This window comes from Hylobates moloch, unplaced genomic scaffold (genome assembly GCF_009828535.3).
Source record: "Hylobates moloch isolate HMO894 unplaced genomic scaffold, HMol_V3 SCAFFOLD_9, whole genome shotgun sequence".
In the NCBI taxonomy this organism is placed as follows: domain Eukaryota; kingdom Metazoa; phylum Chordata; class Mammalia; order Primates; family Hylobatidae; genus Hylobates; species Hylobates moloch.
In genome coordinates, this window is record NW_026652284.1 from 120,830,932 (window position 1) to 120,854,337 (window position 23,406).

Sequence of the window (23,406 nt, forward strand, 5' to 3'; positions counted from 1 at the left end):
GGGAGACAGAGCGAGACTCCACCTCAAAAAAAAAAAAAAAAAAAGAACTGGGGTATGGGAGGGAGAAGATCAGTTCCGGTTGTTTCATTAGGTCTGAGGGTTGTCTGTCAGTTCCTAGAATAGAAAAGTTTCTGCAAAATGTGAGCTGTGGTCCCTATAGTTGTAGGTGAACCACCTTAGAAACAGTGTATGCAAATAGAAGACTAAAAATGTATTCCTGAGCCAAGTAGAATTTTTGAATGGCTTTTTGCTGCTTTCTTTTTTTTTGTTTTTCTTTTTTTTTGAGACGGAGTCTCTCTCTGTCACCCAGGCTGGAGTGCAGTGGCGCGATCTCGGCTCACTGCAAGCTCCGCCTCCCGGGTTCACGCCATTCTCCTGCCTCAGCCTCTCCGAGTAGCTGGGACTACAGGCGCCCGCCACCACGCCCGGCTAATTTTTTTGTATTTTTAGTAGAGACGGGGTTTCACCGTGGTCTCGATCTCCTGACCTCGTGATCCGCCCGCCTCGGCCTCCCAAAGTGCTGGGATTCCAAGCGTGAGCCACCGCGCCCGGCCTGTTTTTTTTTTTTTTTATTTTATTTTTAATAGAGACGGGGTTTCACCGTGTTAGCCAGGAAGGTCTCGTGATCCGCCGACCTTGGCCTCCCAAAGTGCTGGGATTACAGGCGTGAGCCACGGCTCCCGCCGCTTCTTTCTTTTACTCTAGAGCTTGGTCATTAAACAGTTATGATTCGTCTTTTTCGTAAGTTAGGCATCTGAAATAAGCCTCTGGAAAATGCCTGCTTCTCTGCCAGTTTTGATACTGGCTTTGCCTTTCTTTCTGACCTCATGTTTTTCTTTTCCCCAGTGATTTTTTTTTTCTTTTTTCTTTGTTTTTTTTTGAGGCGGAGTCTTGCTTGGTCGCCCAGGCTAGAGTGCTGCAACCTCCAACCTCCACCTCCCAGGTTCAAGCGATTCTTCTGCCTCAGCCTCCCAACTGGCTGGGATTACAGGTACCCGCCACCATGCCCAGCTAATTTTTGCATTTTTAATAGAGATGGGGTTTCACTATGTTGGCCAGTCTGGTCTCAAACTCCTGACCTCAAGTGATCCGCCTGCCTCAGCCTCCCGAAGTGTTGGTATTACTGGCGTGAGCCACCGCGCCTGGCCTCCCAGTGATTTCTTGTAATTTAATTTGAGAAACCAAGAGAATCTGAAGTCTTAATATACTTCTAAGCCTGATTAAGGAATCAACAATGTAATTTTAAAAATTAAGCTCTGTGGTACATTTTCAAAGCACACCTTTCATTTTCATTTTTCGTTTTGTTTTAGGAGCTCTTTGTTCAATGCCTAGCCACCTATTCCTACAGACACGGCAGTGGAAAGGAAAAGAAAGTACTGACTTACAGTGATTTAGCAAATACTGCACAGGAATCAGAAACTTTTCAGTTTCTTGCAGGTACTTAGTCTTTGAAACATTCTGGTTAAAAAATGATTAGTAATCAATAGCTCTTTCCCCACCCCTTGCCTCCCTTCTGCTCTCACAGAATTAGACTTTTTGCTACTTTTTCCAAGCCGCAAAGTACTATGAGCTGTCACAGGAAGATATTTTTAGTCTGCTCTGTTTGAATGTGTTTGTAACGTGGTCCACCTAGAACAATAGTGAAGCCAACAACATTCACAAGATGTTGGTTGGCCGCGTGTGCTGGGCAGTCCTTTATACGGGGACCCTTCGTGCCACTGCAGGGAAAACTCAGGCTGGGTCTACATGCCCGTAGTTAAAGCTTAAGTCTACCCGGGGGCTAGCCTCGCCTATCTCAGGTAGTCGGGCAGGGTTGCTCATAAAAGCAGCTCATAGAGACACCATGGTTTGTACTCACTGGAATGGAAAGAGGCCTGTAGCGTTCGTTAGGAGACAATGCTAGTTTCTTTGATATTTTACCCAGAAATGTAGCCTGAATTTCATCTTGTTTTGGAACCTCTTACAGAGGTCAAAGCAGGAACTAGTACATTTTGAAATGTGCATTGCTGTGTTCATAGTCTACCATAACCAATGGCTGATGTACGCTTTATGTTTTTAAGATATATTACCAAAGAAGATTTTAGCTAGTAAATACCTGAAAATGCTTAAAGAGGAAAAGAGGGAAGAAGATGAGGAGAATGACAATGATAATGAAAGTGACCATGATGAAGCTGACTCCTAAACCAAAAAAGTGCTTTAGAAACCAGCCTGGCGAGGACGGCCCTGGACCCGCTCCACTGTCTCTAAGTAAACACAGCACTGCCCGCTTTTAGCGTCTTTCACTTCTTCACAGACTTCCAGTGCGTGGTATGCTTTCGAGGTATTCTTTCCAGGCCAAGATTGAGCACCTCATGCACCTACGCCACAAACAGCCAGCGGGAAAGCGACCCAGACAGCAGGCCCTCCTTGACAGGCCCACCCTGCAGCTCAGGCAGCAAGAAAACAGCCGATACCGGCAGCCATTGCAGCTCCAAACTGCAGAGGCAAGGCCAATTTTAACTTTTCAATTTACAGTCGATTTTGAAGAGCTTCTATATATCAGTTATGTAAATTCGTATATTTTGGAATCAGTTCTTATAAACAGCTCGATTCAGTTTTAGCTAAATTTATAGTTTATAGGTAGTATGTTGCATTTGAATTTTTGTCTTTTTTTTTTTTGAGACGGAGTCTTGCTCTGTCGCCCAGGCTGGACTGCAGTGGCGCAACCTCTGCTCACTGCAAGCTCCGTCTCCCAGGTTCACGCCATTCTCCTGCCTCAGCCTCCTGAGTAGCTGGGACTACAGGCGCCCGCCACCACGCCCGGCTAATTTTTTGGCATTTTTAGTAGAGACGGGGTTTCACCGTGTTAGCCAGGACGATCTCGATCTCCTGACCTTGTGATCCGCCCACCTCGGCCTCCCAAAATGCTGGGATTACAGGCTTGAGCCACCGCACCCGGCCTGAATTTTTGTCTTAAGAAAAGTTGACTGTTCAGATATTTTTCTACTGTAAAGAAATATACTTTTCTATTAAAGATCTATATATATTTTTACAGTAAAATGCCTTATGGAACTAGTTTTAGAGCCCTCTATGGCTTTAAGGCCTTGCTTACTGCCTGCAAATTTTGAGAAATTTAAAAATAAGCATTCTAACACTTTTATTCCCACAGAAAAATTCCAAGTCAAATTATCAAATCAAATACAAAAATAAGTCTTACCTCTTGTATAAGCATGTTGTACTAAAAAAAAATTTTGAAACATTTTGTATATTGAAGATCTCTCTCATCTTACTGTTCTTTGCTTTAAATTCTTGGCACTTCTTTTTACTGTCTATAAGAGAAAACCTATCATAAGCCCAATTTTTTTTTTCCACTTAGGGTAAATGTTTGGCTCTTCTCATTTCATTATCTTTTTTTTTTTTAAGACAGATTCTCACTCAGTTGCCCAGGCTGGATTGCGGTGGCGCTGTCTCAGCTCACTGCAACCTCTGCCTCCCAGGTTCAAGTGATTCTCCTGCCTCATCCTCCCGAGTAGCTGGGATTACAGGCGTGTGCCACCATGCCCAACCTATTTTTGTATTTTTAGTAGAGACGGGGTTCACCATGTTGGTCAGGCTCGTCTCAAACTCCTAACCTCAAGTGATCCACCTGCCTTGGCCTCCCAGAGTGCTGGGATTACAGGCGTGAGCCACCATGCCTGGCCTTCATTATCTGTTTGTTTTTTAAAAATAAAAAAGTTTATGATTTACATTCAGTAAAATCACCCTTTTTAGTGTCTAGTCTGTGAATTTTGACAAATACATAGTTTTGTAACCAATCGATAGGACAGTTCTGTCACCCAGGACATTCCCCTCTGTTCCCTGTACTTAGTCTCTTCTCTTGCCCCCTAGCAACCACTAGTGTTTTCTGTCCCTGTTGTTCATTAACATTTATTTTAAAATAAAATATTTTAAAATCTACTTTCTGGTGTACAGTTCTGAATTTTGGCAAATGCAGTTAAGTCATCACCACTACCACAATTAACAACTATATCAATCTCCAGTAAATTCCCTTGTGGTCAACTCCTTCCCCACCTTTTACCCTGGCAACCGTCAAGCTATTCTCTGTCCCTATAGCAGGCGTCAGCAAATTTTTTTCTGGAAAGGGCCATGCAATAAATAGTTCAAGCTTTGTGGGCTTTTATAGTTTCTGTTGCTGGTGCTAAACTCAGCTGTTGTAGTACGAAAGCAGCCAGGTGATTAATATATGAAGGAATGCAGGTGGCTGTGTTTCAATAGAGGTTTATTTCTGCAAACTGAAACTTGAGTTTTGTGTAATTTTCATGTGTCACGAAATATTGTTTTCTCCAACCATTTAATAATGTAAATACTTGTTAGCTTATGTGCCATTAAAGAATGACTTGATTTCGCTTACAGACCAGTTTGCTGGCCTGTCTTTTCCAGAATGTCATATAAACGGAATCATTCAGTATGTAGCATTTGAGTCTGCAGTTCTTCTGTTTAGCAGAATGCATTTGAGATTCATCCGTGTTGTCACAGGTATCAGCAGTCCATTCCTTTATATTGCTGAGTAGGATTCCATTGTATGGATGTATCTGTTTATCCATTTTCCAGGTATATGGATAATTACCCATTTAGATTGTTTCTAGTTTTGATGATTGTAATTTTTTTTTTTTTTTTTTTTTTGACAGGGTCTCACTCTGCCACTCAGGCTGGAGTGCAGTGGCATGATCATGGCTTACTGCAACTTGCGCCTCCTGGGTTCAAGTGATTCTTGTGTCTCAGCCTCCTGAGTAGCTGGGATTATGGGCACGGCGTCACCACACTTAGCTCATTTTTTTGTACTTTTAGTAGAGATGGGGTTTCACCATGTTGGCCAGGCTGGTCTCGAACTCCCGACATCAAATGATCCGCCCACCTCGGCCTCCCAGTGATAGGATTATAGGCATAAGCCACCACACCTGGCCTTGATGACTATAATTAATAAGGCCCTATAAGTATTTGTGTACAGGGTTTTTTGTTTTTTTTGAGATGGGAGTCTCACAAACTCTGCTGCCCAGGGCGGTGTGCAGTGGCGCGATCTTGGCTCACTGCAACCTCTCCTACCTAGGTTCAAGCCATCCTCCTGCCTCAGCCTCCTGAGTAGCTAGGGTTACAGGCACCCACCACCACACCTGGCAAATTTTTGTATTTTTAGTAGAGATGGGTTTTCGCCATGTTGGCCAGGCTGGTTTCGAACTCCTGCGCTCAATCAAGTGACCTGCCCACCTCAGCCTCCCAAAGCGCTGGGATTACAGGTGTGAGCCACTGTGCATGGCCTGTGTGCAGGTTTTGTGTGAACATAGGATTTCATTTTACTTTGGTATATGCTTATGAGTGGAATGGGATACAGAAGTTTATAAGAAACTGCCAAAATGCTTTCCAAAGTGGCTGTGCCATTTTGCAGTCCCACCAGTAGTGAGTTCCAGTGGCTCTGCAGCCTCTATAAAAATTCATGTCAGTTTTTGTTGAGTTTTGAGAGATTTATATATTCTTAATACAAGTTACTTGCCTGATAGGAGATTTGCAAACATTTTCTCCCAGCCACTTTTCATTCTCTTAATAGCATCTTTTTTTTTTTTCGAGACTGAGTCTTGCTCTGTCACCCAGGCTGGAGTGCAATAGCACGATCTCAGCTCACTGCAACCTCCGCCTCCCAGGTTCAAGTGATTCTCTTGCCTCAGCCTCTCGAGTAGCTGGGACTACAGGTGCGTGCCACCATGCCTGGCTAATTTTTGTATTCTTAGTAGAGATGGGGTTTTACCCTGCTGGCCAGGCTGGTCTTGAACTCCTGACCTCAAGTGATCCACCCACCTCAGCCTCTGAAAGTGCTGGGATTACAGGCATGAGCCACTGCACCCAGCCTGAAGCATTCTTAAGGCACCGTAACTAAGTGTTTGATATCCGATCATTCAGGGAACACTCACCCTTTCGGTTCCTCCTTGAACTGGGTGCCAGGTTGTTACAGTAGCTTCCTAAGTGGTTTCCTCACAGTGCCTACAGCCTTTCCTCGTTCCACCTTGCATACTGCTGTCAGATTATCAAAATGATTTTATGAAGATGAATCTTTTGCTCCCAGTTGCAAGTGTTAAATCATTACTGCTTCTGGCCATTCAGTAAGTAAGTGATGGTGAAATAGCGAGAATATAACTAACAAACAAAGGCCACATCAAGCGAGTATATTGCTGTAGATGAGTTTCTGTGTATTCGTCCGATTTTGACTAGCATGTCCCAGGGCCAGTGGGCACAGAGGTGCTTTGTATACTAAGTAGTAGTGAAGGGTTCTAGATACATTAAGAAAAAAGTAAATCTTGATTTTTGTTTAAAAAAATGAGACTGCGGAACAAGATAGATCAGAATGTTAATTACGTATGTGTTGTGACTAGAGATAGCTCTTTATCTGAATTTTCACATTCTTTTATAACATTGTTCTTAAAATTTGGAAACTTGAAATAAGGACAAAATCTTGGCCTGCCTCAGCAGTGATGTACAGCCTAGGGATTTGCTGCCATTTGGGGGCTTTCTTAAGAAAAGGAAAAGCCCAGCCAGGCACGGTGGCTCCCACCTGTCACCCCAGTACTTTGGGAGGCCGAGGCGGGCAGATCACCTGAGGTCAGGAGTTCAAGATCAGCCTGGCCAGCATGATGAAACCCTGTCTCTACTAAAATACAAAAGTTAGCCGGGCATGGTGGTGGCGCAGGCCCGTAGTCCCAGCTACTCGGGAGGCTTAGGTGGGAGAATCGCTTGAACCCGGGAGGCAGAGGTTGCAGTGAGCTGAGATTGCGCCCCTGCACTCCAGCCTGGGTGACAAAAAAAAAAAAAAAAGGAAAAGCCCCATTCTCCTTTCCCAGAACATCATCTTGTCAGTACAGACAGCAGAAGTCAGAGACAGCCCACCTCAGGGCGAGGCCACCAGGGATTTGAGAGCAGCGCCAACGTGCGTAAACCTAGCCAGGACAGAGTAGCAAAGTGGCTGGCCAGGCTGAGAACCAGGACGGTGCCAGCTCAGGTTCCCACACTCAACACAGAACTCAGGACCTTGCTCGTGACGGGCTTAGCTGAATGGCTTCTTGATCCTTTCTCATGCTGCAAGAGCAGAAACAGCCAACTCTCTGAGACACCATGGCTCTTCCCACTAGTCCAACTGATGCGTGTCGTTCTCATCCCCCACACCCAAATCCTCGGGTAATGCCCAGCTCTGCCAAGTGCATTCTTCAAGGAACAGCCCCCTGTTTGTGGAACAGGGCTCTGGACTTCATCCCTGAAGGCATGCTTCTGCCTCGGGAACTGGAATCATAACCTGTGCAGAAGGAAGTGCCTAAAGAAGTAGGTGAGGAATTGAAGATTTTTGGAAGAGGCAGCTGTAAATAGGAGCACTTTTATTTAATTTTTTGCTGACATACTATGAGGCAAAACAAAATTGACACCATACAAAATAACTTTATAAAATATCATTCACATCATATTTTATCAGCTTTACAGCATTCTGTGCATGTTAAGGGTTATGTAAGGAGGTGAAAAAACACTATGCCAAACTTTTAGTATTAGTTTATATACACACAGTAAGAAACAAAACAAGTAACTGTTAGGTTTTCCATGAATTTATTGCAAAAATAGTGCAAACTACTTAACCTAGTAAGCTGTAAAAACAAACTAGAAAGGACCCAGCTAAGCTTAAACACGACACTAGATGCTCAGTTTCTCAGCATTTAGCTTTCTTCACCAGTTTTATCTTGACAATCAAGACCACTCCCCATCTGTTCAGTTTCGGGTGAGTGCTGAGGAATAGAGAAACGTGAAGACGGGCTCTCTGGAGAGACCAGAGGCTTCAGGCTGCCTGATTTCAGCAACACATTTAGGATCATGCTACTTCCTCAATCGCAATTTTTCTGAGGTCTGTGTTGGGGGGAAAAAAAAAAAGGTGACATGATTTTTAACCTTGAGCTTAGAAATAAGTTATCCAACCTCTTGATGACATGGAGAAACGAATTAAGAAAGCAGCATGAACAGGAAGGATTCAGAACATTATTGTCTGCTTATAAACATAGTGTCTGCCTCCTCGGGTGTATTTGGCTAAAGTATTATTCTAATATAGGGCAACCTTCGAGCCACATATTGCAGCAATTTTTTAAAAATTTTTTTATTTTTATTTTTTAAGGATACTACATCCCTACAAGAGTAATTTTTAAATTTCTTTCAACAGTCTATTGGGGTCCAAAAAGCATATATCTAAACAAAAATAACAAAAGCAAAACAAAATGCTACATGTAAAAGCTAAAGAAAGAAAATGCAGCATATTCAGGTTCTTTTTCTTGAGGTACCTATATAAATTTAATCACCTGCCCCAAAGTCCTCTCGTTAGGTTAAAAACACAATGCGTCCTGGGGAGCCAATTGCCTGGCACGTCTTATTACTGAGAAAGTGCAAGAATGCTGATCATCTTATGCAGCATACTAAAGGATGATTTACTCTTTACAAAATAGAGCTTAAGTATCAACCTGATGGAAGTTAGAAAATTAAAAACATTTAAGGAGAATCATCTCTCTCTTTTTATTTTTGAGATCCTGCAGCAAAAAGCCTCCCAAATCAACTTTCAAAGTTCTGCCATTAAGGAATGTTGGTTCTTTTGTAAAATTCAGAGATCTCTTTAAAATAGTAAAACTATATACTACAGGAAAGATCCCTAATTTTTATTTCTTATCGGTATAAAATCAAATTCTTAAGACTCCAAAATATTGTTACCTCCAAAGAATTAAGTAAAAAAAGATCACCATAGTAGGAAAAGTCTAGAATTGTAAACTGCCAAATATAAAAGCATGGTAAGTCATCAACCTATCTCATTTTCTTACCTGTCAGAAAGCCTTCCTAATTTACAGGCACACAGGGCCGCTGCTGAATGCAGGCCTCTGCCTCCACAAAGCCACGAGCTCTGGCTCGCCCCTTTCTGTCCATGGCCATTAGCACCTCCACCAGGTAGGTCAGGAGAGATGAAATCGACAACAGTCCGTTTGCTGCTTATGAAATAAACTCTTAGAAAATGTGCCAGAGGAAGAGGGGGCATGAATGGCTAGAAAAGCAATGATGAGGGTACTTGGGATTTTTTTTCTGGCCACCCCTTCACTGGCACAGAAAATGAAGTCATAAGCTACAAATATGTGCATAGAGGAGTTTGGACTTTATTGTTTGTAAAATGTTAAATTTGCTCTTGGACATTTTGTTTTCTTTTCACAGGGGGCAGTCGGGATTATAATACACTGGGGAAAAGTCTATGGCTGGGGAAAAGTCTATCAAATTCCATGACCAATTGGACTTTTCTCCCCACCTGTAATATAAATAAAATATGTACTGTTTCATACTGATTTTTTTCAATGCATTGGGGTTCAACATAAAAGGCACAAATAAATAAAAATATCATTAAATAAACGGAAATTACAATTTCAAGTTTCATGTGGAGTTGTATCTCACTGTTTGGTTACTTTTTCCAATTTAATTTGACAGACTTAGTAATAGCACCCAACTGTTTAACTGAGGTAGATCCACATTGTAAAGAAAGCTGGGTCCCCTCCATTTTATCTCTAAATTTATGATACTTTTATAAAAACAAAAATCCATGTAAATCATATGCAGAAGCGATGACAGGTGGTACTACCTGAAGAAAGCTTAGAACATGAGCAGGTTTGCAAATAAGACCTACGCCCAAATTACACTCTCCATCAGCCACACAGAAATCTCAGACTGGAGGGGAAAGAAAAAAAAGAAACATTAAAAAACAAAACAAAACAAAAAAAACCCTGAAAAAGTCGCAAGACTTTTAGAACAGGTCTTTTTGACTGTCACAGAAATGCACAATGGTCCATTTTCATCAAGCTATGGCCATAGCCAAGCTAGACAAGAGAGAGAAAGAGAGACGGGGGGGGGGGGGGGGAGAAAGAGAGAGAGGTGTATCACTGAATGCTTCCCTTTAACTCCAGAAAAAAATAACTTGAATTATGATACAGCATCTTGATCTGAACAGTTTACACTCACTCTGCCTAATATTTTTGCATACTCTGAAACTCACAAATTTAACATCTGATTAAGGCTGGAAGTGGCATTGCCACCTAGCATCATGCAAGCGTGGACATTTTCAAGACACACAGCATGGTATTCAACTAAAGACAATGACATGAAGCCTCAGAATTGTATTTAGCAGGTACTATAATTTTATAATTAATTTTACAATTCATGTAGCAAATAGAAAATCATACAGAGAGGCCAATGTATATAAATAAGAGTTTATACAGAAACTGTCAATTCACAAAACAGCACTCCGTGGTTTCTATATTGCAAGCACAAGACATGGTCACGTGGTTCCACTGTACAGGTAGAAACAAGCCCATAGACAATACATAGAGTACCACCTGAAACGAGGCCCTTGGAGCTGCTCAGCTTCTTAGAAAATAGAGAACTTTCAATGGTCATAATACATTTTGATTCAAAATGTCTTCTAAAATGTTTTCATTGTGGGGGAAAATTAAGAAGGGGCAAAAATCCATCTATGGAACTTTTGAATTCATTTTTGGTTCTTTTTCAATTATTTTATAAAAATAAAATAAAACTAGAAAAATTGATAAAACTAAGGGTTAAAACCCCTCAATATGTATTAGGTAAGTAATCTGAAGTGTACCAGAGGTAAGAAAAAGCTGGATTTAGATACTACATTCTTTTCCTGTATTTAATGAGTAATTAGCCACTTTGCTGCACAGAAACTTATAAATTATTCTCTCAAAACTTTTTAAAAAATAAAAACTTGCTTGCCTCTACAGTTATAAAACATGAATTCATACCTTTAACAACTACATTAAAATCCACTATCAAACTCAGGCCTGGAATTGCAACGCAACGCCACCCTCCATCGTGTAGGATTTGAGTCGCGCCTGTCTGTTTGGCTTTGAAGAGGAACTGGGATTGCCGCCACAGTGCTCCCTCTGCAGCCTTTGCCTCTGCAGAGGGAGAGGCCATTCCTTGCCTTTCAGGATGGTGGGTTGGGGGAGAAAGAGGAGAGGGCCAAGAGGAGTCACCAAGAAGAACTTTCTAGGTATTTAAGAAATAAGTACATGGGATTACTTCCCCACTTATAATCAATAAAATCACCCCTTGATAGGGAAAGGTGGTTTCTCAGGCCATTGGCCAAGAAACTGCTCAATACCTGGCTTGAAAAACCTAGAGATAAAAACTGCCTGTTAGGTAAGTCAAAACTGGTGTCCTATGTGCACAGCTCAAGGTGACACCACACCAAAGTAAGCGGTTTCCCAGGAAGTCACAAAACAGAGCAACAGTAATGAAGAGCATTCCAAAATAAGGGTCACAGGACTGAATAGCACCTTACAGCTGAGGACTTCACACACATTCTACAAAGACATGATTCCAATTCCTTTTTAAAAAAATCTACTTCCATTACAATAAATATTCTTCTCGAGTGACTATGAGAACAAGACCACCAGGCTTTGCTGATGGCCATGGTCAACGCATAAGAGATGGGTCTTGCACCAATCTCCTGCAATCCTGGCAGAGGTGGACTTGGTCAGGGTATGGGAGAAACCACACGACTGGAACCAAGTGTTTTCCACAATGAGACCAAGTGCGTCCCCCGCGGCTCCAGACTGCATGGCATCACAGTTTACAAGTCAGGGGCTGAGGAGCGGAAAGAAAGCTTCCAAGGCTGGAGGTCCACGCCTGCCTTGTGGAATGGCACAGGCTTAGTTCCCCAGAGAAACGCAGCCCCAACATGATTCTGAAAGGACACTGAGGACCGGACTTTAAAGGCACAGAGTCTGAGACTGGGTCTTCCAGAACGCGATCAGGCTGGCACCAACGGAGACAGAGGAAGGCCTTGGCACCACCAGCTTCTTGGGACAGAGGGACCTGCCGTCTCCCACCCAAGACTGCGCACACAACTCCCAGAGTTCAAAGGAGCCCCGGACCCCTACACGAGCACCCCGATCTATGAAGTCGCCTGCACTGTGCCCTGCTAGTTGGTGCTGTGGGGTGTTCTTGGGATCAACTCACTCATTTTAAGGACCTTGAAGCTGCAGAAAGAACTGAATGAGAATGGCCCCAACGTCCAGTTCCTGGAGACACTTGGGGGAGAGTTAATATTTGGTGTTTTAGCTTTAACTCTGAACTACTTAAATCCAAGGAGGTTTTAAATAGGAGATAATTCAGCCTCTTCCTACTCCCCAAAAGGGGGTTGGGGGGTGAGGTGAGGACTTAACCCTTTAGTCATACCACCCACGGCATTTAAAGACCTAACAACACATCTAACATTTCCACACCAACCAATAAGATAGAAACGTGTTAACAAAAGCACCAGGAATCTTCAGTTCTCTCACTTCTGAGTAAATTCTCACAAACGCGAAGATGGTGGGAGGGCCCAGTGCGGCATTCCGGAGATGTGCGTGCAGGAAGCTTGCGGTGGATCTGCGTGCTGCAGCTCCCATGACTGAGTCGAGGGGCAAGCAGCTGTGCAGTGTCCCCTCGAAACACCCTGGACCAGATTCTGACACCCCAAGACCAGCCCAGCGGACCCAGGCAGCCTGTACCCTGGGCCGGCAGGCAGTGGGACACCCACGAGGGCCCAAGCCTCTTGAGGTCTGTCCGCATGGAACAGCCTGGTGGCAGAATTACAAAACATTCTGAGACTGCAAAGGACACTTAGCCCTTCCGGAATGAAAGCACGCAACGTAGCATAAAAAGCATCGAAACCCCAAACAGCAGGGTGTTAAAGGCAACTGCTTCCAGGTAGTGACGTAGTAGAACCGCCGGGGCCAAACTCAATGTCTGATGAGCAGCCAACATGACAGCGGGGCCACCTCCAAACACCCAGACGCCTCCAACTGTCAGACCATCGCCTGTCAACTCAGAAGTAAACTCATGGAGAAATTGGGGCGAGCGCTAACCTGAAGATCGGGGAACATATGGAACCCAAAGAAAGAAGCGAAGGAGGCCCGGGCCCATAGCACAGTGTAGGGGAAAATGACATTTCTGACAGCAAAGTGGTTAATCACAGGGAGGGGTGTTCAGAGCCTCCCAGGACCGACTTCCTGCAAGTCCACTGCGCCACTAGTGGGAACTTCTACTTCAAAACACCAGCTGTGGGCCCTGTGTTCTTTTCAAACAAAGGGCCCTGGATTTGAACAGAATGCTTTGCTTTCAATCCTTAGTTTGTTTGCAGTAGGGAGTGAGAGTAACCCGAGGTCCCCAAGTCAAAGGCCAATTACGTCCTGCATTGTCCTTGAAACCATGCAACTATTTTAAATGTATTATTTGCACTACAGTCGGTGTTGAAGCACCTTTGTGATTTTACAGAGTGTATAAAAGAGAGGAGAGGACAGAGGAGGCCATTTTCAACCCATTCGTAGGTAAAGCAGAAAAAAAAGTGCTTTCTTATATTAAACAGGAAAGTGAAAAGCCAGGCAGGACACAGGCTGTTTCAAGATTCTGCCATACCTGCGCAGGCTCCTGCCAGCCTGCAGGTCAGCATGCCGTCCCGTGCAGAGAACCCTCCCATGCCATTCGTGCCGACCGTAGAATCCTAGAATCTCAAAGCTGTGCAGCACAGAGGTGACCCTGGTCCACCTGACACAGCAGAGGAGGAGGGGCTGCCCGTGGGTCACAGTATGGCACACACATTTTCAAGCCAGAACTGAACAGATAGATATTCACAATTCAGTTTATTCAGGCAACATATTGGCTGTTTTCAGTGTGGACAGCTACACTTAAGAGCAAACATGATGAGTCTATTGAGAATTCGGAGGTAGCCTTTATCTGCATTTTTTTTTTAACTAAAAGGTATTTAGGAACCACCTTCTGTAGTGATTTGGCTAAGCCAATACATTCACTTTAGACAATAACATGGCAAAACATACTGAAAGAAGCATAAGCGAGGGCACCGTAATGGCACTGGTGTGACTCGGACACACACACAGACTGGTCTGGGGCTGAAAAACTTCTTGCTGGGTGTGACACAGGGTAGCCTGACCACAGAGTGACACATGGGAGCTACAGCACACGCTGCTACTCCAGCAAAATAACGGGCACAAATGACAGCTTTGACACGACAGTGACCTCATGGCTTTAAAATGACTCTGACCACAGAGACGCAAGGAGGCCCTCGCGTCCTAGTAGCAGGCGGAGCAGATGCCTCCTGTCCGGACTGTCCCAGGCTGGGTGGAACTCAAAGACCATGCTTTGGAGAGCCATGGTAAGCGACGAGGAATCAAACAGACCACAACAGTGTTCACAAGACTGCAACGAGTCTGCTTAGGACTAAATCATCAGGCACCAAGAGACCATGTTCTCCTAGTAATAGATCTAGAACTTCCCTTCAGAAGAAAAAGAAAATGAGGCGAACTTGTCCTTCATAAATGGTCAACAGACACGAAGCTAAAGGGCGGAACAGAGTTAAGTCCACATAGCTCTAACACATAATACTGAATACGAGGCAGTGTCTCCACAACAGAGCCACGTGTTGCATTCATATCACTTCTCCTACCATAAATCTATTTACAATCATCTCAAACAAGTACAGCAGATGCGAAGTGGGACATCGTAAAAAGAAGTTGTCTCAAAAAATCAGTGCAATTATTTTGAGTCGAAGATTTTCCTCACAAAAAAGAGTCAGCATGTGTGTGTCTGTAACAGGGGCACCCCCATGACAAAGTCACAGGTGCACTGCGTCCGCACCGAAAAGCATCACAGTGGACGAGACTGCTGGCACGGCAGCTAGAGCGCAACAACTTGGTCACTTTGGGGAAGGGCTTCAAACATAAATAAAATACTCGCGTTCTGCAAGTGAGGCGCATGGGCACTGAGGAAGTTTGTTTCTATTTATTGTACATTCCTTTTCTCATGAGCGTGAGAGATGGGTCAGAGAGAGGTCACAGGAAAATGTCGTATGGCTTGTCTGGGCCACTGGGATTGTCCACTATCTGGATTATGTCGACTTCTAAAGCTCCTCCTAACGGAACTGCCTTATGTGTAGGAAAATGCCCATGAAAAATCCTTTCAACTGTCCAGCGGGTCACAGTCCCGCCGAAGGACTCATCCAGTTCCCAGAGGCGCAGGGAACAAGCCACGGGCGACCAGCACGAGCAGCCGAGAAGCCGCCCCAGCCCCAAAGGCCTCCTGGGGACACTCCGGTGTCCCGGCTGCCTGACGTGTGGCCGGTCTATCCTTAGCATATTGTATCAAATATATAATTTGACTGAAAAACTGCCTTGTAAAAATAAAATTTAAACCACCCCACAGGTCAATGTAAAATTACATTGCTGCATATATAAGAAAAAGAATTCATCCAGAAAAATCACATTTGTGGCTTTCAAAAATAAATCATCCAGCAAACTTGAAGGTAAACATTAGGTAATTTATAAAAGTTGGGGAAATAATTTCTATCATATCCATTAGGTACCACATGCACTGGAATATCTGTGTCGGCCAAACCAAACCAGAGCAGAAAGGAAAAAATAAATAGCAATATTTGCATTTAACAGCAATAAAAGTAACAAATAACAACAACAATAAAACCCCCCACCTACTAACCCCACTACAGGAACTGAAATGACATGATCTGTTCTAATGGGCACTCAGTCACCGGGGTAAACATTAGTGATAGCAGTTTAGGACAGCCTCAAACAAACAGCGTGGAGGTCACTGCCTGCTTCCAACAGTTCCCTCTTGGGCAAGCTGTACAATGGTCACGCATCATTTGTGGTTCTAGAGTGCAAACATTCATTCAAAGGAGTGTGAGACCACCACCGAAAAGCAACATCATCCTGAAAAGAAAAGGGAGACCCTGATGTGCAGTAAAAAGGCTGCATGTAAAGACTGCTTGAACCAGAGAAAACCAAAACCTATGGAAAACAATCCCTTTCTAAAAGTACAGCTGTGCCCAGTTTTACAAAATTTATCCAAACCAGGAAAATCTGAGCTTAGGACACACAAACAACAGGATGGTGGCTTTGCGTCACCGAAGGGCTCTCACACACAAGGGCAGCTTTCCACTGCTCCCTGGGTGTTCGTTAATTGCTTCGTCATTACAGCAAGAACTTGTCAAATGTGATAGGGTAGTGGTAAAAGGATGGGAGTACATCAAGGTTTTTAAAAAGTGAACATGTAAAAATATACCAGGAAGAGTCCCAGTATAGGAATCGAATTGGGAGACCTCTTTTAAAGAGATGAGATAAAATCCCAGTTTTTCTTTTAAACAAACCCAGACTTCTACAACGTAATTTTCACATTCAGTTTGCTTAAAGCAAGGCACACCTTACTTAACAGTGGGATGGGGACAAAGCCAGCGAGTGGGCACCCCTCAAATCTTAACAGACCCAGGGGGGCAGCAGTGGACAGGGAAGGATGGCGGGGCCCCAGCACCCACATGATCAGACGATCAGACGCCGGGAAGGGGCCACCTCTGGCTTTCACGTGAACAGGACTGGGACTTACCCTACTGTACTTTGAGGTTTTACACTGTCTCAAAATTTATCCTAATAATGCAAGGATTGGTAAAAATTGGAGAAAACAATTGTTTACCTGAGAAATTGTAACTACAGCCATTTAAACTCTGAATCATCAGACATGTACAAAGGTGTGCAGCTGGAGATGTTTGGTCTATTAATGTTTTTAGTATTAAAAGTTTTATAAAACAAGCATAGGGCTATAAAAAAGTACCCTTCTCAAAGTACTCTGGCCCACTAAAAATAAAAGTTTTCCTTCAAAATGATAAAAAAAGAAAAAAAATTGGAGTCCTACTTTTCTGCCAGCCCAGTCTGTCTCAGGCATCCGCTCAGGAAGCACCTCGTCCCTGCCGGGTGCCGCCAGAGCTGGGTCCTCAGACCCCAGGGAGCCCAGGGCTGCAGGCCATCGCTTAGACACAGATGCCCAGGCCAGCCCTGAAGCACCGCACGCAGGAGGTGGCAGCAGGCCCACAAATCTGCATTTTAAACAAGAACCACCATCCCCCAGACAGTCTGACGCAGGTGGAAGAAACACACCTTTGAGACACATGGTTCCAGATGATTCTATAAATGGCTGGAAACTAATCTAATTTCAGATTTGAAAAGTTATTAGTCACAAGATTCCCTCCTTAGCTTGAATGCATCTGTTAATTTAAGCTACGAGCATGTCTGTATCCTTCTGAAAACAGGAGAAAGTGCCACTTGCCAATAAAACAAAAGGAACTGCCATTTCTTAGAGTGGGAGCTTCTGTCATTTAAAAAAGATAAAAAAAAAAAAAAATACAGCCAGAAGAGACTAATGCCATTAATAAGACACTCACACACACACAGGGACACACGCGTGCACACACACACACACACACACACACACACACACACACACACCACTCTGAGTACACATCTTCACAAATAATAGTCATCCCTTTGTCATTGCCGCCAATATCCAGGCGAGGTATCCGGAGACCCCCCACCTGCGGCTTGCTGCCCCTCCTGCTGCCTCCAAAGCAGCTGAGCACAAAGGTGGAGGGGGTGCCGCTCAGCAGGAGGCAGCTCCTTTGGCACCCCACTCCACCACAGTGCCGAGGTAAGTGTCGCGCAGGGCCGGGGAGGGAACAGCAGCGGGAAGAGGGGACCTACGGAGCGCACAGCAGCACTAGGGGAGGCTCGCCTCCTTCCTGACACCTCTACACGGAACATGGATTTGAGTCTTACTAAAACTGTGTACAGAGACAAAAAGCCCACTCAGCACAGAGTTGTCTGTTGTTAGCCTTCAAAATCATCCGTGGTGTCACTCTTAGTGCAACAGTTTCTAGATTGGCAAACCCACGTCTGGGGCCCAAATGCAAACCCCAGAAGAATGGTCCATGCCCTCTGCTGGCCCTGCTATCCTGGGGCCTCCCAGGGCTGGGCAGGCTCCTTCGCTGTGACCGACGGCCTCACGCCCAGCAGAGCCACCACCGACAGCTTTCTACGAAATCTCAGTGCATACATCTATGAAAGTCATCTGACAAAAGCGCACACGGAGAGGAGTGAGTCCCGACACATCAATGTTTCCCAGCAATGCAAGAATAAATAATTTCCACTTGTGCTTCATCAGCTGAGTGAGTGACACATGGGGACGAGGCGGCAGGGAGGGTGGCGAGCGGCGCAGAGGGCACATCCGCCCCTCCCATGGGTACACGCTGCACAGTCTCCACGGGGGGAAGCGGGTTGCTGTCACATTAAGTCAATTGCATATTCCCATCCGTAAGCACTAAGAACTGAGAGGCGGTCCCATCTCCAGGCTCCAGAACACTCTCGATATGCTAAACAGATCACAGAAGCACCCCATAGTCAATAAAATGAAAAAACAGCATCTATCTATCACATTAATACTGCAAACCAGATATATATATTTTTCTCTTACATTAAAGACAACAGTGAAAAAGGATTGTACTGTATTTATCACCACAGACCCGTATTCTTTAAAAACTTTGGAAAATAAATGTCACAGTCCTATAGGACAAATCTGATGATTAGACTGTCAGTATATTGTCTTTTTTCTTTTTTTAAATACATTTTTTATTAAAATGGCACTTGTCTGCCAACCTCTCTGGACCTGGAAATGCTGTAAACACACGGGGCCCACCTTCTGCCACTGCTCCTTAGCTCAGGCCGGGTGAAGGGCGGTGCTGGCAGAACACGGCACCTGCGGACGCCTCTGCATGGCCACCGGCCCTCAGTCGAGGAACTTGGGTGAGCCACGCCAGGGGCACACGAGCATCGCCTGGAAATCAACTTTAGTGACAACATCAGAATGTTCAAGGCTTTAAAACCACACTTGTGTTTTGTGTCGCTTTCACTCTCAGAAGATTCACAGCTAGTTTGAGCCCATCAATTTCATAGAGAATCATGTATTAAAAACAAGTAAATTGAATGACCAAATAAATTAAAAATGTTTTAAAGCCCTGAGTTCATAGACTGGTTTTAGGAGATTTTTAGGATGCACGGGACTCTATTTTAATAAGCAGCTTATAGATTTTAGCAAACCATATTTCCTATGACATTGGGTTCTCATACAGGTCTGCAGTTCAAAATCCAAGTTTGAAATCTGGGACGGAAGGCATTCTGGAAAACGGAGAATCTAATAAAATCAATGACGTCTCATGTTCGATGCTGGCTGTCACGGAAGGGCTGGCCATCTGTTGGTCTGAGTGTAGCTGGTCTCGTGAATCCCACTCGGTACACAATCGCTAAACACTAAAACATGTCAAGCAAAGTACATGGTGCGCAGAGTGTCTTGGTGAACCTGGACCGCCTTGGCCAGTGCTTGGTGGTCTCGCCCGTTACTCTGCCCAGAGGTATGGCTTCCTTCAGCACTGCAGGGATGAGAGAGAGAGAATGAGAATGTGCAGCCTTAATGCACGATGAGGCGGTGCATCGATCACTAAGTCGAGGTGGCATGGTGGGAACCTGGGGGAGGGGAGAGTCCCACGCTGACGGCCATGCCACTAACAGGCCTTCTGGGGCGCCGGCTCCAGCCGCTGCGGCCCTGCCCCTTCCCCTTCTGGAAAAGCAGCTGCCAATACCCGTGGCAAAAACTACCCCTGCTGTGACCTCCAGCCAGGCATGCCACTCACCTGTCATGTTCCTTATCCACCAGGTGGTACCTGGCCCGGAAGGCCACCAGGTGGGCATAGTATGCTGGCGCTGGGATGGACACGGAGCGTGTGCAGCGCACGTAAGTGTGACACAGCTGGTAGGTTAGGATCTGCAGCTCATCAGAGGAGAAACGATTGTCATCCCAGAGGACGTGATAGTGCGAAGGCCTGCTTGTCCCCTAAAAGCAAATCAGAAGATTGGACAGTTGGACTTGCATAAAATCTTTAAAAAGATACTGTGGAAGATTTATATTTGTATTATTAAAAATGCATCATAGTCCAGACGCGTAGGCTCACGCCTGTAATCCCAGCACTTTGGGAGGCCAAGGTGGGCAGATCACGAGGTCAGGAGTTCAAGTCCAGCCTGGCCAACATAGTGAAACCCCATCTCTACTAAAAATACAAAAAAATTAGCTAGGCAATTGTGGCACACGCCTGTAGTCCCAGCTACTTGGGAGACTGAGGCAGGAGAATCGCTTGAACCCGGGAGGTGGAGGTTAAGGTGAGCCGAGATCACGCCACTGCGCTCCAGCCTGGGCAACAGAGACTCCTCTGTCTAAAAAAAAAAAAAAAAAAAAAAAAAAAAAGCATCATAACTACATGTAGTAAATGGCCCCATATTTGTAAAACTGTATACATTTATTTACACACAGAAAAATCATAGCAAAGATATAAAGCAGGCTGGGCTCGGTGGCTCACACCTGTAATCCCAGCACTTTGGGAGGCAGAGGCGGGCAGACCACGAGGTCAGAAGATCAAGACCATCCTGGCTAACAGGGTGAAACCCCGTCTCTACTAAAAATACAAAAAATTAGTCAGGCACGGTGGCGGGCATCTGTAGTCCCAGCTACTCGGGAGGCTGAGGCCAGGGAATGGCATGAACCCGGGAGGCAGAGCTTGCAGTGAGCCGAGATTGCGCCACTGCACTCCAGCCTAGGGGACAGAGTGAGACTCCGTCTCCAAAAAAAAAAAAAAAAAAAAGATATAAAGCAATATTGAAAGTGGACATAACAAGGACAGTGCCATTTGCGTATCTTACGTTTTATATAATTGATTTATAATGGCAAGAAAAAGACCTCTAATAAAAGTTACACATTAGGCCAGGTGCAGTGGCTCATGCTTGTAATCCCAGCACTTTGGGAGGCCGAGGCGGGCAGATCACTTGAGGTCAGGAGTTCGAGATCAGCCTGGCCAACATGGCGAAACCCTGTCTCTACTAAAAATACAAAAATTAGCCATGTGTGGATGCGTGCGCCTGTAATCCCAGCTACCCAGGAGGCTGAGGCATGAGAATCGCTGGAACCCGGGAGGCAGAGGCTGCAGTGAGCTGAGTACGCGCCACTGCACTCCAGCCTGGGTGACAGAGTGAGACTCTGTCTAAAAAAAACAAAACAAAACAAAAATTACACATTAGTACTAACAATGTAGAAGTGAGAGTGTGAACGTGAGTACCATTTTACACACCTCCTGAGGTTGGAGATCCTTTGAAACGAAAGCAGCACCAGCTGCTGACTGCAGGCCTCTCTGTGGCCACCTCTGCCTGCCTGCCCGCCTCACCGCCTGCTCCACCTGCCAGCCTCCCAGGCCCTTCCGACAACAACCTGTCCAGCACAGTCCCTGCCACCTGCTCTGTGTCTAGCCCTATGCCGAGGCCCCTGCTGCTGGTGGGCAGTGGAACGTTTGTCCCTGATGCTCCATTGCACACGCTCTGGCACCCCTTTCCTGACGTGTGACTGGTGGCTGTCACAGGGACCCAGGGGAGTGAGGGCATCTGTCTCCATGGGTCTGCTAAGGACACAGCAGCAGTGGCAGCCTTGGGCCATAAATAGCTCACCAGAGAAGCATCCCCCGTTAGAAAGATTTTGGGTAGAAAGTTCAGGGAGAAGAGTTTGCCCAGGAAACACGCCCGGGAGGCCCTGGTGGGTGAGGCTCCCCCACCAGGAGGGAAGATGGAACAGAGGGCACACGCAGGCAGGGCACGGCCCCAGGCCCATCTCGCCAGCCCTGGCAAAGCAAGCCAACACTGGGACAGGCGCTTTGCACCAAGAAGTGCCACAAACCCTGCACGCACTCCATCGCCTGCTTCTCAACAACCCTTCGAACAGCAAAACCCACTCTCAGCTCCCGGGCTGCAGGCTGGACCCGGCCCACAGGCCACGGTTCACCAGCCCCTATTCCTTCTGTCAGGCATGTGAACAACGTGACATTTTTAAATATTTCCAATGGAATATTAAAGGTACGTACAAAGTTCATAGCAAATCCTCAAACTCTAGGGTTCAAATCCTTTAGGAAGGGATATTCAAGTCCTTACTTATACTTTCAAAAACCAAAAGCCCCTCTGATCAAGCTCTCTGCAGGCAGGGACGGCACGTGACTAAGGCTCCTCCTGCCCCAGGGCGGGGCTCTGCAGAGCTGGGGAGGGGCAGCTCCTGCCACAGGTGTTCCTGCTCCTGTCAGCGCTCACAAGAATCGCCTTCGGCCAGATGGGGGGCCCCTCATGAAGGAACCCAGAAGAGCCTCGGGGTGATAACCAGCACCATGACAACCTTCTCGGAGCACCCAGTCCTTGGCTGGAGCCTGGCCCTGGCCAGTGATTGCGCAAGGAGGGGACGGCAAGGCTGACTGCGCCAAGTGCTCGTGAATCGACACGAGGCTGCCCCATGTGGCCCCTACAGCAGCTTCCCAGTGGCCTTCCAGCTGCCACCCCACGGCAGCCCCAGTGCCTCATTCCTGCTCAGATCCCACCAAGCTCCAGCCACACCACACCCCCGGCTCCCCAAGGCCCTTGGTGCTCCCTGCTCCTCAGCCCTACCAAATGGGACTTCCTTCTTCTGGGAGGCCCATGCTGACCACCCCCCGCACAGCCCCCCTCTCCCCACCCCAGCGCCTAGCACAGCCTGGGCTCCCCGGTTCCCTGGTACTGCCTGTGTGGGCCCCTCACACCACATCCCACGTGCCAGCCAGAGCGCAAGTGTTTGCTGAATGTGGGAATGACACGGCAGACAGCCAAGACTCTGTCCAAAGGGGACTCCCGGCCTTACCTGGATGCCAGCGTGACTACACAGGTAGAAGTCGAACTCGGTGGGGTGGGTGATTTTCGTGTCCACAGTCGTGCCTGCTGGAATGTTTCCACTTTTCCCAACCTTCGGCAACACAGGCATCTCGTTAGACACGGCCAGGGACCGGCAGAGCCAGCAGGCGGGCCAGGCAGCCGCGCCGCCCGTTGGCCAGGGTGCCCTATTTTGAAGTTTTTAAATTGGCTAATACAGGTCCTCGGTAGTATAGTGTTAAATAAAATGTAACAAGTGCTGACCAGCAAGTTAAATGAGTTAATGTTCTATGTGGGCTGGGGTTATTTTCCGCCAACTCTCATGAAGGCCCGTGAGTTAAATGCAGTCTTTTCACTGCAGAACGTGCCTTTAATGCCTTAAGAGTCCCTCACTACTGTTGGTGCTATTTTGATTTGAGGTCAAGATGGAAACTGTCACCAACATACAAATCTAAAGCTAAACCAGGTGACTGGCTGCGGACGGGCCATCGTCTGAGCACAAGCATACCGGCGCTCGAGGCAGAGGCGCTGGGAGGCTCTAAACGCTGTCAGGAGCGCCTGTGCTTTGCTGGTGGCTTACTCCCCGCACCTGAGAGAGCAGGGCGGCCCCATCAGAGACTGTCCCAGAGGCCAGGGGCGGTACCTATAACCATTCAATGGTTTAATTACAAGGTCACAAGCATGGACCAAAGTCAGCCAAGATGCAGGC

General features: G+C 46.0%; 2 protein-coding genes across 6 annotated transcripts in view; one reads left to right on the forward strand and one right to left on the reverse strand.

The window, feature by feature from the left end:
- The window catches only part of CHRAC1 (chromatin accessibility complex subunit 1), an 8,822-nt gene extending 6,533 nt beyond the window's left edge, over positions 1 to 2,289 (forward strand). Inside the window, exons 2-4 of one of the 2 annotated variants that reach the window (XM_058444533.1) lie at positions 884 to 991; positions 1,311 to 1,437; positions 2,061 to 2,289. In XM_058444533.1, the coding sequence (XP_058300516.1) occupies positions 884 to 991; positions 1,311 to 1,437; positions 2,061 to 2,182 (357 nt within the window). In that variant the 3' untranslated portion in view covers positions 2,183 to 2,289. The remainder of the gene's footprint in view (positions 1 to 883; positions 992 to 1,310; positions 1,438 to 2,060) is intronic. The other variant, XM_032760502.2, reaches the window with a different exon arrangement.
- A 5,088-nt stretch (positions 2,290 to 7,377) lies between these two features.
- The window catches only part of AGO2 (argonaute RISC catalytic component 2), a 117,927-nt gene continuing 101,898 nt past the window's right edge, over positions 7,378 to 23,406 (reverse strand). For all 4 annotated transcript variants that reach the window (XM_058443965.1, XM_058443963.1, XM_032760503.2 and 1 more), the window contains 3 exons: positions 22,690 to 22,791; positions 19,628 to 19,827; positions 7,378 to 19,366 (listed from right to left, as the gene is read on the reverse strand). In XM_058443965.1, the coding sequence (XP_058299948.1) occupies positions 19,258 to 19,366; positions 19,628 to 19,827; positions 22,690 to 22,791 (411 nt within the window). In that variant the 3' untranslated portion in view covers positions 7,378 to 19,257. The remainder of the gene's footprint in view (positions 19,367 to 19,627; positions 19,828 to 22,689; positions 22,792 to 23,406) is intronic.